This window comes from Palaemon carinicauda, chromosome 15, assembly GCF_036898095.1.
Source record: "Palaemon carinicauda isolate YSFRI2023 chromosome 15, ASM3689809v2, whole genome shotgun sequence".
NCBI lineage: Eukaryota > Metazoa > Arthropoda > Malacostraca > Decapoda > Palaemonidae > Palaemon > Palaemon carinicauda.
Genome location: NC_090739.1, coordinates 45,028,153 through 45,044,946, shown reverse-complemented (window position 1 = coordinate 45,044,946; position 16,794 = coordinate 45,028,153). Strand labels below are relative to the sequence as shown.

Here is a 16,794-nt window from a genome sequence, read left to right as displayed (position 1 = left end):
CTTTAATATTTGTGCCTGTTTTAGTTTAGGGTGCTGTAGTACATGCATTAAGTGTTCTGTACATTAAAGGGTGGTTTGTTAACAGTACTACGTACAAGGGAAGGTTTTAAAAGTCCGAATATACATGTTAAATAAATAGGTAAATATGATGTCACTACTTCGCGGATTTTCACCTATCGCGCCCGCGTCTGGAACCTATCTACCGCGATAAACGAGGGTTCACTGTAATACATTTGTTCTGTTACGAGTACAAACTTTACCTGGCTATGCTTACAATGAGACCTGCATGCTTTTGATGCTATGTTTGTTCATATGGTATACAGTATGTAAACCTCGAGACTCTTTCCTAAGTCTAGTATGACTCTTCCCTGCAAGGGGCAGGAAGCACTAACATGGTTTATGATTAGCAGTAATGACGTATAACGGTAACGTCATATGTCTCTATGGTCTGGATGATCAAGGAATAATCGTCCTGAGGTTAAGGCACATTTGGAAAATCCACAGATACAGTACTTTCTAAATAATGCTCTGGTAACCTTCCATCAGGACGACATGGCCTGAGCCCAAAAAATAGATTTTGAGCGAAGCGAAAAATCTATTTTTGGGTGAGATAGCCATGTCCTCCTGATGGACCCGCCCTCCTTTTCATAGAAAATGCCTTTGGCAGGATCCCTCCCGAAACTACTATATCTGTAGCACCTTGCTCAACACTACAAGGAATAAACATGGCGGCGACGTACAGCGCCATCTGGATACTCAAGTAGTAACGGAGGAACGGTAACCTTGATACTGGCTCCCCTTCAAAATTTTGCCACTTTCACTCTCGAAGCGAAAATGCTATTCGGGGTGAAGATTGCTATGTGTCGTATCAAGATATACGTCCCCTGATTTATGCGATATCCTTAAGAGAAATTTTAAGGATATTCGCGCCAGGAGTTAGAATTCTGGAGACCTAAAGGTAAATTCTCTGGGAATATCACTGTAGTCAAATATACCCTAGGAAGCTACTTATAGGAACCTTCCATCAGGACAACATGGCTATCTCACCCAAAAATAGATTTTTCGTGTCGCTCAAAATCCGTTATATAGATATAGAGATAGAGATAGAGACATAGATATAAATATAAATAGATATAGAGATAGAGATGTAGATATAGATATAGATGTAAGGTTAGGCTGATAAGTATGTGTGTGTGCATTGTTTATAGTATTACAGCATGGGTTAGGAGGTTTTGGAGAGACGTGGTACACGGGAGGTGGCTGAGAGAAGAGTGAGGCCAAGTCAGACATGTGAGCTCGGATGAGCTGGGCGGAGAGGAGGGAGTGGTGCGAAGCATACCCAGTGTAAAGGAGCGCGGGCTATTTGAAATCATTATGCAGCATGAATTTTATCGCAAAGATGAGGATTCTATTTGATAGGTACAGTATTGCGTTGTTCTTAGATGCGTAAAACTGAAGCCGCGAAGAAAGAACCTGAGATAAAGGAGGGCCGACTGTACTTCTTCATCTCCGGATTAAACAAATCCATAGACAAAGCAAAGAACAGTATGGTACTGCTCCTGACTAGTGGTAAATCCAGGACGTCACATGGAGTCGTGCTCATGCTTGAGTCTTTCCACTGTTGTCAGCCGTGCTACCACTGGATCGATCAGAAGAGGCGATGGACTCTGTTCTTCCGGCATGTAGAACCTTTGCTGTTGAGAGAGGGCTGGATCTATTTGAGTGGCTCAAACGATGGGAATTCTCCGTACCAATAATATTGGAATTCACCCTATCCAGAGCACCCTGCACAAGAACCAACCACAGTAGCTCAAAGGCGGGTCTCAACCCCAAGGGCAACTAAGCGTCAGTCAATTACCATCATCCTGCCTTTGATAGACTCCGTTGAAGTCTCTCCAAGGTCGTTGTACTCCCTGATGCAAGCAAGGCTGAGTATGTCTCAAGATTTTCAGTCTCTACTGGTAAAGGACCTGAGTCTGGTGGAGAAGGGTCGACCATGTCCTGAAATCCCTCCCCCCTCATGAGGGTGGAGGACTCAACAGGAACCGCCACCGAGTTTATCCTTCCATTTGGAGTATTTATACACTGGTTCAAGGATGGAACTGAGCGGATACTCTGCTCTACAGAATAAGAAGGAATCGAAGATCCTTGTCCTTATTCTGATGTTGAGCTGTCCTGTTCTCTCTTGCCCTCCGAGATTGAGAAGGCCCAAGGTGCCTTAGTCTCTGAAGTGCAAGAGTGAGAGCGTAGCACTCAATGGTCCAAAGTGGCATTCACAGAGTGCCTGTCCTTGGATGATGAGGGGCTCTCAGAATCACATCGACGTAAAGAAAGCTCCCAGTGCTCTGAAGACTGCTGGGAGTAGTCCCGTAGTGTCACCTGTTCTTGTTCCCTATCATGACATTACGTGAGATCCCTCAGGGAGGCACGGTCTCTACACATAAGTGGATTACTGGAGACTATCCAGTCCTTCCCTGAGGAGAATCCTCAACTCCTAAACTGATGTTAGTGGCTAGTAGAATCTGTGTGATGGCTGGTGATGTAATGTCTTCACTGACAAGGGAAAAGTGATAACCAAGGATTGGAATCCTTTGGTATACTAGAATCTGATGCTAGTGGCAGTGATTGTGCATGTGGCAATAATTATGTGCGGAAAGGTCTCTATACCTTTTTCAAATCTCTGTTCGTGGTGGTGGTGGTGGTCATTGAGTCACCATAGTGTCTCAGGAATGATAGGAGGGAGACAACAGTAATGTCGTACATCCTTACCAAGAGTGCTCGTGTTCTTTTTTGTACAAGACCGAGCGCTGGTAGCAGGAGCAGGAGCTCCTAGACCTGGTACCTCAACACCTTTCTGGAGGTCTGGTTTAGGACATCGCTGTTCATTTCATGAAAATAATGTGCAGATAAACTTGGTGAAGTCTCAGAAGTTTCTAATTGGTTGTCCTTTGCTTATGTGATTTGTTCTTCCTTGGGGCAGCAGATGTCATATCTGAAGTGTGGTGAATCTAGTGACTGGTGATTAAAGCATAATGCCTGCCAGGTAAGTATTTAAGTAATACATTAAATGTTAGTAAAATTCTGTTTTGAAACACAGTGACTCAATCCAGAGAAACTACCATTTTCTAAGCCTTCTGAATGGCCTCTAGTGACATGGCTAATTCCATATGTAGAGAATTAACAGTTCCCAACAGCTATTCTTACCAGATAGCATTGGCCAAGAATTCACTAGAAAACTATTAAAAGTATAGAGTACAGTAATCAAAACTGAGTGTTGCAAGAAAGATTCATGTTTGGACAAATTTTCAGCAGCAAAAGGCAAATTACATGTTTATGAAGAGCAGCTTTGTACCCAGAAGAATTCATACGTATGGTGATCTGGTAATGAGAAGAGGTCCTGCATGATCATAGGGTTATGATAGCCCTTACTATTTTTTTCCCTCTTTCCTCATTCTAATATCAAGCATAAAATCTATGATAGTATTTACTTATGGTAAGTTGAACACAGCTGGAAAAAATCATTTTTTAATTATTTGTGGTGTTTGGCTGTCACATCCTTTTCAATCTAACTTTTGCTGTTCAAGACCAGACTTCCCATCCAATCAAAAATTTTGGAAAAAGAAGTCTCATCTTAGAGAGTTGTGACATAGCCTCACCTTTTTTAGCTATTAATGGCACAGTTTTATCCTCAACAGAGTAGGATGATGTAGTCCTTGGAGAAGTCAAGTACTTTTTTTCCAGGAATGGGGAGAGTTCTTGGAGGATATGATTGAAAATTAAAAGGTTAACTGGCTTGTTCTTGGAGTGACTGGGTGCATAAATTAGCTACTAGTTACCTTTAAGACAGACTTTATGATATGTATATTTCTCATGACATAACAAAGAGAATTTTCATATCTCCTTTTTTTCCTGCTGTGGCAATTGTTAATGATGGAAAGTCAGTTTTCAGTTTCTTAAATCAATCAGTTATCACTTTTCAGATGATATATTTTACTTTTCTTGCCAATTTGTCCCTAGTATATCCTTCTATCCTTTTAAATGTGGTAGTCAGGAAAATTAATTCTTCGGAAGATAAATTAGATAAAGATTTTATAAAGTTAAATATTTCAGTACTTTCTAGAATTAATTTGATTACCCTCCTTCCCCACTTATAGTGAATTTGTATTGATTTATGAATACATTTTATAGGATTTGTAAGGGACTATGAGGCTATCTTTTTTCTAAGTTTAAAACTTTTATTTTTCTAGAAGACTACTTTGTAGCATATAGGAAAATGAATTCTGGCCAATTAATAAAGTGATAAATTTTATTGTGACAGTTTAAATATTTAGTATGCATTTTTTATATTGGAGTCTTGATAGACACATCCTAAATTATCTTGTCAAAAAATATCTTTTATAATTTGGGAATAATTTGGGACATTTTATGTTCCATCTATCTCCCAGTTGGAGATTAATCATGTAAATGTCACAAAAATATGCTGTATCTTCTACATAAAAATTTTCAAAAATTCCATTTTACCTATTCACAGAATGAGATTTGATATATTTTTCTTCCAATGCGAATACAAACCCATATCCTTTAGGTAGGGAATGTGTTTCAGCGTGAAAGCTGGACAGCCGTTGAATCATTTACTGATCAGTTAAGCGACAGGTGGGAGCAAGAGTGAGGGGGCTACGGCCCCTCGCCCTTGCTCCCCCAGGGCAGCTGTGCAGGACCAGAGCCATGACCCCAGGTCAGTGGGGCTTGGCGCTCAGACTACCCCCATAGCCAAGTGGGACTTGGGTGAAGTTCCCGTGTTTCTGACTCTCCAGGGGTGAGGCACAGGACAGGTGGCTGTGAACCAATGCTAGAGCCTTGAGCCATGACCTCCCAAGGGCCAGGTTTTCTTTTTTTTCCCTGGGTTTAATGCATGGGCCCAGGCCATGACCCAGTGCCACAGCTCCACACCTTGGCCCCCTCGAGCCAAGGTCTCCTGTTGTTTTGGTAGCTAAGTGGAATAGTAGCCAGGTAGTCCGTTGTAGACTTGTATTTCTGGCTGCCCGTGGGAGGCGATGCATGGAACCAAGACCCAGTGGCAGCAACACCCCCCCCCCCCCCCCAGAGTGCAGGGGTGTCTGAGTGGAACAGGTTGTTGGTCCCTTGTTGTGGTGGAATGTAAGAAAATACAGACCATCTTCATAGTCTTTGGTCAAATGGAGTACACCCCCCCCCCCCCACAAGCCCCTTGACACCTTTTCACTTGGTCTTGTGGTGGCTGCTCAAATAAGGATGTAGCTAGCCCAGATCCCATATGGGACGATAAGCATCTTGTCTATGGTAACATATGAATGTAAGTTTGGAATGGATCTTGCTGCTTCTATCTTGGGGACAAAGTAGTTGAAGCATTACTTACTGGTTCTGACTTGAGCTCCATTCTTTAGAACCTAGAAAAGTTCCCCTCCATCCTCCCTAGTACCTGATGGAATATATATCAACTCTTTGGTCATCATATGCCAGGCATATTATGATTACAGTGGCCTATTTGGTAATATTCCTGACTAGTGATCGGCAAACTTGGGTTCGAGTCTCGCTGAAACTCGTGAGTTCTTTTAGTGGCTGCAACCTCACCATCCTTGTGAGCTAAGGATAGGGGTTTGGGGGAGCCTATAAGTCTACCTGTTGAGTCATCAGCAGCCATTTCCTGGCCCTCTCTGGTCCTAGCTTGGATGGAGATGGGCCTTGGGTGCTGATCATATGTATAGATGGTCAGTCTTTAGCGCTTTGTTCTGCTTGCTAGGGCAATATCACTGTCCCTTACCTCTGCCATTCATGAGTCTCCTTTAAACTGTGAGCCCCCACGGGGTGAAAGGAATACCTATTTTGACCACATAAGAATCTTTATGAAAATCTTTATGGACAGGCCCTATCAGCTTATTCAGTCCAATGATATAGACATAGTAGGTTGCTGGAGTTTTTATCTTATCTCCCATTTGGGACAAGGTAGATTGGAATGGCATTTCTAAGGAAGAAAAAGAACCTACCAGTTTGGTTCTAGGGGACTTCTGACCTACCAAGCAGTGAGCCTCCCTAATTAAAGAAGGATGCTTTGTATTTGCATAGGAGCAAAGGAAATTATTTAGGTAATTTTTTACTCTTCTCAGCTATACAAACCTGAGTCCTTTAGGTTATACATCCCTCCTCAACTACTCTCAGTCTTGAGCTGAAATATCCTAAGTGAAGAGACTTTGACAAGTAAGGGGGCAGGGCTCCTCAGTCTGGCTCCCACCTTTCGCTTAGCTGCTCATTAAATAATTCAACGGTTTTGCTCTGAAACATATTCCCTACCTAAAGGCCTCGGGTTTTGTATAGCTAGGACAAATAAATATTACTTTAGAATTTGTGATATTAAGAAAAAACCCTTCAGGTCAGTCTTGTGAAATTTAGAACCATTAATTTGAAATTTTATAAAGGAGTTTGTAGCTAAGACTACTTTGCCCTCATTGTCCCCATGCCAATGAGACAGTAGGTCTGCATCATTCAGAACCCCAGGGTTGATTGTATTTACCATGTATTTGGGTCTGTGGTTCTATTTTATTAGAGAATTATATCTTCTGATGGAAATACTGTATAGATCTGGCCTAGTTAATATTCTGCCAGAGTTGTCAGATACTTTATGCTAAAGCAGTTGCTGGTATACTGAATGCCTTTTTGTAGATAACATCCTAAATGCTATATAGCGATATTTCTTAGACTATAGTACTTTGCAAATTCATATTGCTAGTGAAGAGCATTAATATTTTAATTTCATTGTATGACATAAAAAATAGCATGGTTTAAGATTAATTAGATTATTTTATCATAGCTGAGATGTGTGGCTTTGGATCAGAGCAGACATGCTATTGAACTGACTGAAGAAAATGCTACATCTCTAGGAGTTGTTCAGCGTCTTACCTTGGTACATCAAAAAGTGACTGTTGAGAAAGAGCCACATTTACCTTATGATGAATTTGATCTCATAGTCTCAAATCCACCATATGTTCTGCGCAAGGATTTGTTGAATGTTGAGCCAGAGATTATGATGTAAGTCTTTCCTTTTGTTAATTTTTATTTTCACAGCCTGTATCTTGGAAATACTTTAGTTGTGATAGAGTGTTTTGTTCCTATGTGTATACAAACTTTTTGTCCTTTAAAATAAAGAATGTCATCAATAGAGCTGGAACATCTATTGAATTTGTAAAGGGGACTGGCTCACTTTGGGGAGATGTATTCAAATATTGCTCACATCAATTTGGTTTTGCTACTCTTTTATATTACACATAATGGGATGTTATTACAGGAAGTTTCATAAATTTTTAATAATTTTTGTTAAATTTTTCATTATTTTACTGATTTTTAGATGCCTTGCTTTAAGGCCTCCTTAGTTTTAACTTAAATTTGGAAAACTAAACCAATATAAACTTAGAGTAATGGTCTATCAGAAACCATGGACAGAATTTTGATTGAAAAATATCTATAAACTAATTTTTTTTATTTTACTATTAAATTCTAAAATTATAAATAAATCAAAATGTGATTATGAAAATGTGTCCACAGTTTCTGATGCAGAATCTATCAAGATCTAAAGGTTTTAGAAATATAATGCCTTCATCATATAAAAATTTCAAGTCCTTTAATCAAAAACCTTTTGATTTATTAGCAAAAATCATGATTTTTATAAAAATTTTAGTTACATTTTTCTCAACTAATATGACACCAATTGTATTGAAAATTATACCATCAAAACTTCTATATAAAGCAAATAATTCTGTGTGACAGATTTTCCATTTTCCTTTTAATTTTTTAATGAATTTTTTCTTAATTTTCTCCGTCTAGAGGTAGAATAATCATGAAAAAAAGAGAAAAAGGAAAATAAAAATTCTGGTACACAAAATTGTGGGATTTCTATTCCTCAAAAATTATATCTTTATCTCAAAAAGTGAACAATAAATAAGTGAGAAAAATGTACCTAAGTGTGAATGAGTATGTTTTTGAGTTTTGAGCTTCCAAAGATTTGCTATAAATTTTCATTCTTTTTCTTAGAAAAAATCCAGAAAACATTATTACGATGACCTTACTTTTTACTTATATTGTTTATTCATACATGAAGGCTCCCTAAATGAGGTATCTAAACACTATCTTTACTAATATATGAGTTGCCAGCGGCCTCTCATTGTTGCCAAACTTTTAGTAAGTATGTTCCAGCTTTGTACTCTTTTTTCATGTTTCCCTCTCTTTTTGGTTCGTTTTTGTTACTGTGCTTACTTTTTGTTCTTTCTTTGACCTTAGGTAACATTGGCCATGCTATAAAGTTCATGAGGACATTGTGAAAATACAATGTATATACGAACTGCAAGTAAACAAACACGCATGCAATGTAACTTCTATATTTTTTTGAAAACTCTGGCTGTTCTTCTCGTAGATCATAGTTGCATTCACCTACTCTCTACCAATGCCTTTCATCTCTGCCAGACGTACAAGATTTCAAAATATAAGTGAAAAAATCGCTATACAGTATAAATGAAAAAAAATAAACACGCAAAGACGATTCTGTCAAACTCAGTCATGCAGGCGACGCAGTAAAGATAACGTCATCATTTAAAGACCGCTATATCTTCATTATTTGTAAAAATAATTGGCTGAAACTTCTGGAGAGCATGTACGATATGTTTCTGCATACATAGAAAGAATAAAACGATTTTCGATTTCTGAAAGTTATGTCAAAACACCATGGCGGATGGTCCCCTTAAATACATGTAAAGCTATAATTACTCATCAAAGCTTCATTTTTTAACTGGCATGCTTCTATGGTACCTGGTCCCCTCACTTTCAGAGAGTAATATCAACCACCTCACTCATTGTTGCCAGGAAATTAAAAAACTACCAGCATCATAGCCTGGGTCCCTTATTAGCTGAAGTCTTTTCATCTTTTTTTCTTAATGGGGTTCTTGAACTACTTTGTAGCCTTCTGGTTTCCTTCTAAACTATTGCTTTTCCTACAGGTGTACCCATTATGTCCTCAACTAGGGTGCTTACTCCATATCCAGTGTTGTGCTCGCATGCAGCTATTTCATAACCTGCGATTACTGTTCTTAATCCATGAAATTTTTCCTTTGGACACTTTGCCCATATTTTCCCATTGAAGGATTCATTTAAATTCTGTGTTTTGCCTTTATTACATTATGATGATAATTCATCTGTAGTGAGGCTGTTTTAAATCTCTAATGTATGAAGTTTCACATCTGGAATGTTTGTCCAGACTTTCATCTGACTATTTGATCTTGGCTCTTTCCCTTTGGTAATATCTTGTTTGCAGAAATGCCAAGACCTTTCACCCTCTGAACACAAGGAATAGTCAGGGTTTTCATTGTTATTTGTTACATGATGGTAAGTAACCAAAATGTCATTCTGAAGTAATTCATCACTTTTGTAAAATTGTGCTCTTTATTGCTGCCCTTGGGTACCTAGGTAAGCAACCAATTGTGGGGTCACTTAGTTTACCCTTTTCCATCCAAGTACTTATGAAATCTAACTTTCCAAGTCTTTGTTATATTCTTATCACTATATCTCCAAGATTTTGAAGTCTCTTGTCCAGTCTTTTGGAAAAGTTATTGATAATTTTTTCCTTGTGAACTGAATGTTCTTTGCCATATGGGCCCTCTTTATCATTTATCCCACTAACTGCACTGTAAGCACTTGAGTCTCCATCCCCTACAAACACAGTACAGTAATACCTCACAATACAACATTGATTGGTTCTGTAATGGCTTTCCTACCATGATTTTTTGCATTGTGAGTTGCCTTTTGCATGTAAATAGCTTAATTTGTTCCAGACCTTACCAAAACACCTCATTAAATGTTTATAATAATGCTAAACTCAAACAGAACCATTTGGATCATTTAGTAATAACCTAACCGTTAATAAGCTTTAAAGTGAAATTCAAAGTTGGAGCAAATGTTTTTATGTTGACCAGGCTGACATGAGTCTTTTTATAGTTTATATATGACATATCTGTTTTTGACGTTGTTAATAGTTTATATAGGACATATCTGTTTTGATGTTGTTACTGTTTTTAGAATGATTTATTGTTAATTTATTCTCATCATTTATTTATTTCCTTATTTCCTTTCCTTACTGGGTTATTTTTCTCTGTTGGAGCTCTTGGGCTTATAGCATCTTGCTTTTCCAACTAGGGTTTTAGCTTGGCTAGTAATAATAATAATAATAATAATAATGATATAATTAGAGCATAGAGTAAAACACATTAACCAATGGCAGAAAATATTAATACTTAACTTTACGATAAATTTAAAATTAATTTTTTTTTTTTTTTTTTTTTGCGTTTTTGTAATCATCCATTTTTTTTTTTATTTGTATTTTCTAAATTTGATCACGTATTTTCTTCATCACTGCCACTTTTGTTTTGTTTTAGATCACTTTAAACTTCCTCTTGCCTTACTAGTATCGAAGGCCTCTTTTTAAAAAACTATCCAAGGAAGCTTGTGTTTGCCTGTTTCTTCAAACATTCCTGAAATGACTCAGGCAAACGTCATTTAAATATTCAGTTTTTTCTGGGAGTCTCTTTTCAACCAAAGCTGCCATTTTATGGTAGCAAGCTAGAGCTTCTTTAATTTCTGCCATGGTCATAAAGTCATCCTCCTCCTTGCCGCTAGAGATCTGTTTCTAAACTTTGTTCAGTTGCATGGCCTCCATCTTCTTCAGGTCGTCTTCCATAAGTTTCTCTAGGTCCTCCTCGATAAGCTCATTGATTTCGGCTTAATCAACTTCCAGACCTATGGATGTCCCGAGTCTAATGATCTCGGCATCCTCAGATTGAGCAACAGATTCAGGATCGCCAACTTTTTCAGAATCGGCTTTGGGTTCAGCTTGACCCTTGAGGAAGCCCTCAAAATCTTGTGAGGAGATGGCATCAGGCCACAGCTTCTACCACGCAGAGTTTAAGATACCCCTCAAAACCTCCCGCCAAGCTGTATCGATGATTTTGAGGCATATCACAACAAGGAAATGCTCCTTCCAAACTTCATGAAGGGTAAGGTTTGTACTGTCAGTGATTTCAAAACATCTCTTGAAAAGATATTTTGTGTAGAGTTTCTTAAAGTTGGAAATCACTTGCTAGTCCATGGGCTGGAAGAGAGGGGTGGTGTTAGGCGGAAGATGGAGAACCTTGATGAAGGAATACTCCACTAGTATATCTTCCTCAAGGCAAGGAGGGTGAGCAGGAGCATTGTTCAACACCAGCAGGCATTTCAGGGGAAGGGGCTTCTCTTCTAAAAATTTCTTCATAGTAAGGGCTGTAACAAAGATTTACCCACTCAGTGAACAAGATTCTTGTTACCCAGGCTTTGACATTATACCTCCAAATCATGGGAAGCTTCTCCTTAATCATTTTGTGGTCCTTGAAGGCTCAAGGAGTCTCCGAGTGATACACCAGCAGGAGTTTCACCTTACAATCCCCACTGGCATTTGCACAGAGGGCAAGGGTAAGCCTGTCTTTCAAAGGTTTATGTTTGGGTAGCTTCTTTTCTTCCGCCGTGATGTAAGTTCGACGAGGCATTTTCTTCCAGAAAAGCCCAGTTTTGTCGCAGTTGAAGACTTGCCGGGGTATATAGCCTTCCTGGACAGTCAACTTTTTGAATGTCTTACCAAAGGCTTGGGCCACTTTCGTGTCCGAGCTTACAGCCTCCCCATGACGCACCACCAAATGAACGCCAGACCGTCTCTTAAATTTTTCAAACCACCCCCGAGAAGCCTTGAAATCTGGGGGTGCCTGCTTCGATGTCCCTTCTCCTGTGTTAGCTTTGGCCTGACCGCGCACGAGATCACTAAAAAAGGGATTTTGACAAAGGAAAAATCTATTTCTGGGCGAGAGACCTGTGCTGCCCAGTGAAATGCTCCTTTTGCATCATTTCTAAGGTATATAACTGCTATGAATTTACCAGAGAAAAAGGTTGCATAGGAATGCCAGGTTGAACCCAGCTCGCTCACGTATTTAAGGTGTCGGCATAATAATACTGGGGCGTGATAAATCACAACCAGAGGTCTCGCACCATTTAGATATCTCCTCTTCAATATCCCCGTTACAGCAAGGTGCCGTTCAACACCCACCACCGAACGCTACTACCACCAACTCAACCCACGACAGTGACGTCACTCCTCATAGCACCCAAGTTTGGGCCCATGCTGGGAGGGAAGTCAGGGAGGGTTCACTGGGTGGCACAGGTCTCTCGCCCAGAAATAGATTTTTCCTTCGTCAAAATCCCTTTTCTGGGCTCTACCTGTGCCGCTCCGTGAAATTGTACAAGAGAAATGGTCCCAAAACTTGGAACAAATACCTGAGGGGAAAGTAAATTAAAGTCAAAATAACATGAAAACATGTTTTAATTCAAAGAAATAGGACATACTAGGAATCCAGTGAATAAATACTTCCTTAACATAAAGGATGGAATGGTAAGTAACAATGCAGCAAAAAATCCCAACTAAGGGATGACAAGTGAATGCGAGGTAAAATAACAAACTGCAAGGTTAATATTAATTTACAATCCTGAGGGTAAAAGCAACAAAAATCAACTCGTGGGAGAGTAAGGCTATTAACAGACATGATAAAATAAAAATACACCATAAGGGTGTAGCTCAGGTAAAAACAAAACCAAAAACGAAAGTAGGGACAATAAGTAAGGCAGGTAGGAGGAAGGAGGATAGAGCAAGACATTGTGATTAAGACTCATTACCTTCAGGAGGAACCACATTCCCTGCTGCCACTGTAGCAAATTTTAGGGCTTCCAAAGGTTTTAAATAGTGGCGTTTAAAAACTGTCGGAGACTTCCAGCCTGTATATTTCGTAAGTTCATCAAAGTTCAGGTGGTGAAAGTAATTAACTGAAGTAGCTACAGCTTGTATATCATGAACGTGAGGGAATGATTCAGGGTTAGCCTGTTTAATAAAATATACAATTTGTTGTCTGATTCCTTTCAGGGTGATGGTTCCTCCGTTTTCTCTAATGAATAAGGGCCCTGAGGACTTGATGGAAGTTCTATTTAAGTAGGCTTTCAGAGTGTTAACTGGACATAATGATGGATCCTGAGGAAGTGGAACAATCTTCCAGGGGGACCATCTGTTCTGGGGGTCCTCATTTTTAGTTAAGAAAACTTTGTCATGGGAGAGAAGGACTTCCCCTGACGAGAGAAATTCAATATGGCCTGGATCTCTAGTCAAGGCTGAAAGTTCTGATATTCTGGCACCAGAAGCTAGGCTCATTAGGAACAAGGTTTTCCTTAATAAAGGTATGTAATTACAAGATTCGTTAAGAGTGTCAGAAGCCAACTTAAGGACATCATTCAGAAACCAGGAAACTGAGCTAGGGCGAGTTGACGGTTTCAATCTGGCGCATGCTCTCGGGATTGATGATAAGTTTGAATCCGTAAGGTCAATATTAAAACCAATATGGAAAATTTTTTTCAAGGCTGATTTAATTGTAGTAATTGTATTGGCCGCTAGGCCTGATTCAAATAGAGTTCTGAAGAAGGTTACTGTCAGATTCATAGTCATCATCTCAACCTTTGAGTCCCTTAAAAACTTTGCAAGTTTTTTAACAGCCGAATCATATTGTCGAAGGGTGGATTCCCTTTTATCTGATTCTAAAAACAGGGTATTTTGAGGATCAATATCTCCACCTCTCTGAGCTGCAAATTTCATGAAGTCCATAAAGCTAGGGTACTCGGAATTTTTGAGGAAGCTAACACATTGCGAGTTTGTACTACTTGTGTTAGTATTGGATTGGGTATCTGTCGAGGGTGGAGACCTAGTTCCACCAGCAGGGGAAACCAATTGCTCTTGGGCCAGTTGGGGGCTACTAGAGCAACCTGGCCTTTGAAAGTCCTGAGTTTGCCCAACACTTTCATCAACAGATTTATCGGTGGGAATAAGTAAAATTTCTCCCAAGTGTTCCAGTCTAACGACATTGTGTCTGTGGCATAAGCCTGAGGGTCCAGGTTGGGGGCTACGAAACACTCTAGTTTGTGGTTGGACTCTGTTGCAAACAGGTCTACCTGGAGACCCGAAACCTGAGATAAGATCCATTTGAATGATTTTAGGTCCAGTGACCACTCCGATTCCAGCGGAGTTGCCCTCGAAAGTGCGTCCGCCACTACATTCCGCACTCCCACTAGATGGACTGCTGACAGATGCCACTGGTTCGATGCTGCCATGGAAAATATTGCTAACATCACATGATTTATGTGGCCTGACTTGGAGCCTCCTCTGTTTATGCAGTGGACTATGACTGCGCTGTCTAGAACCAATCTTATATGTTGGTTCTTGGCTGGGGTCAGTCGTTTTAGAGTTAGGAATACCGCCATGGCTCTAGGACATTGATATGAAGTTGTCGGAATACTGTCGACCATAGTCCTTGGACCTTCCTGTACTGGGAGTATCCCCCCAGCCTGTTAAGGAGGCGTCTGTGTGAATGACGAGTCTTGGAGATGGGTATTGTAAGGGGACTGACTTTGCCAGACTTTTGACCTTTGTCCATGGCTGAAGTCTCTTCCTCAGAATTGGTGGAAGTCGAGCTCTTTTGTCTCGATATTTCTCGTTTGCCCTGGAGCGCCATACTCGGTTTATGTCTTTCAGTCTGGCCTTCAGTACAATATCTGTTACTGAGCCGAACTGCAAGGAGCCCAGGATTCTCTCTTGATTTCTCCTGGACGTCAATTTGTCCTTGAGAAAACGTTTCGTGCTCTTTGCTATTTCCGCCCTCTTGGCTTTGGGGAGTCATAGCGTAAGAGAACGTAGATCCCATTGTAATCCCAGCCATTGAAACTTGGTCTCCGGGACCAGGCGAGATTTCTCGAAGTTGATCTGGAACCCCAACTGTTGTAGGAATTTTATTACTCTGTTTGTTGCCGTGAGGCAGTTCTCGACGTTGTCTGACCAGATAAGCCAGTCGTCTAGGTAAGCTACTATTTGAATTCCTTGGGTTCGCAATTCTTGGATTACTGTCTCTGCCAGTTTGGTGAATATCCTGGGTGCTATGTTGAGTTCGAATGGCATTACTTTGAATGCATAGGCTTGGTTGCCTAGTTTGAAGCCTAGAAACGGACGAAAATGCCTTGCTATCGGAACGTGATAGTAGGCATCTGTAAGATCTATAGAGGTGGTGATGGCCCCACGGGGAAGTAAGGTCCGCACCTGAGAAACGGTTAGCATGTGGAACTTGTCGCATCGAATATAAGAATTCAGACGGGACAGGTCCAGGATTACTCTTCGCTTGTCTGAGTCTTTCTTTGGCTCGCTGAACAAGCGACCTTGAAATTTTAAGTGATTTACCTCTTTGATTGCGTTCTTTTGCAATAGATCGTTTGCATATAAGGCTAGCTCCTTCGTTGGAAGTTAATGGAAACTGGTTGGTGGAGGGTGCCCTTCTATCCAACTCCACCCCAGACCTTTGGAAATTATGGTGAAAGCCCAATTGCTGAACTTTCAACGATTCCAAAAGATGTAGAGTCTTCCCCCTACCCGAGGATTTTCAATGGTTCGCTGCGGATTTGCCTCCTCGGCCTCCGCGGAACCCTCTGCCTCGGGAGAAAGTCCTTCCGCCACCTCTGTTGCGAAAAGTACCTCTCGCACCCTAGCCTCTGGCTCGTTGGTAACCTTGGAACGCACCTTGGGTTTCATAGGTGGGGTTAAAGGCAGGGGAGGTAGCATACGAGGTCATTGCTAACTGAGCCTGAGGGACCAATACATACTGCTGTTGGGGTTGTCCCTTTGAAGTAGACGGTTGACTACCCTGCGACACCGGGATGGTTTGGACCAACTGAAGTGGTTGTCGGTTTTAGGAGGATTGGAAGGGCCTTAACCTCTTCCTGCCTTGAGATTGGATGCTGGCTGGCTCAAACTTTTGTTTGGGGACTAGGCCCCATTGAACCTTGAGGCTCTGGTTGACCCTGGCAGCCTCGCTGAGGACGTTGTTAATGAGATCCTTCGGGAACAAGTCAGGACCCCAGATGGGGGCTTTAATGAGCTTGTTAGGCTCATGTCTGATGGTGGCCTCAGACAAGACGTGTCTATGGCAACGACGTCTGGCTGCAAGGAAGTCGTAGGCATCGGTTAGCAAGGTCTGAAGCAGGGATTTGGTCAGAACCTTAAAGAGGGGCTCCTCCTCTTACATTAAGGAGGTCATCTCAGCCATTGTAGCTGAGTTAATTGACCTGCTTAACCTGGCCCGGGCTTCGAACTCGAGGCGGATCAAAGAATCCGGAAGCCTGGGAAGACGTTTGCTAAACTGTGTGGAAGCACAGTCAGCGCTTAGTTTGCCCGCCGTGAATGTGGCTGGGGCGTTATGCCAACACTCGTGATCTCCCGGGAACAGGAGGGAGGTCAGGTCCGTTTCCCGCAGTTGCGGTAACGGTTTGTCCTCGCTGATGGCTTGATGGGCTAGGTCCATCATCTTGGTGACACACGGAGTGGGGGTTTGCTCGTCTACCACGAACATCGTGTAGGAGCTTTTGTGGGGTGTGAGCATGGTATTCACACACTCCCACTCGTTCAGTGTCCGAACCCAGGTAGACTGGGCCTGTTCCTTCGGATAGATCACCGTCTCCTTGGGAACTTTATCCAGTTTAACAAGAGCCTCCTCGGTCAGACGAGCAAAACCGGGGAAGGGGAATTGAAGACCCGGCGGGTAGAACTAAGTCCTCGATAGGCCGGGTGCCCCACCCCTCGATGGTCAGCATGCCATCTTTGAAAGGAGAGTGCAAAGC

At 41.1% G+C, this 16,794-nt stretch overlaps 2 protein-coding genes across 7 annotated transcripts in view; both read left to right on the top strand.

Moving 5' to 3' along the window:
• The window catches only part of Dip-C (dipeptidase C), a 935,347-nt gene that overhangs the window by 835,167 nt on the left and 83,386 nt on the right, over positions 1 to 16,794 (top strand). The window lies entirely within an intron of this gene.
• LOC137654593 (MTRF1L release factor glutamine methyltransferase-like) overlaps positions 1 to 16,794 on the top strand; it is a 193,108-nt gene that overhangs the window by 123,662 nt on the left and 52,652 nt on the right. For all 5 annotated transcript variants that reach the window (XM_068388367.1, XM_068388364.1, XM_068388365.1 and 2 more), the window contains exon 5: positions 6,845 to 7,062. In XM_068388367.1, coding sequence (XP_068244468.1) covers positions 6,845 to 7,062 — 218 coding nt within the window. The remainder of the gene's footprint in view (positions 1 to 6,844; positions 7,063 to 16,794) is intronic.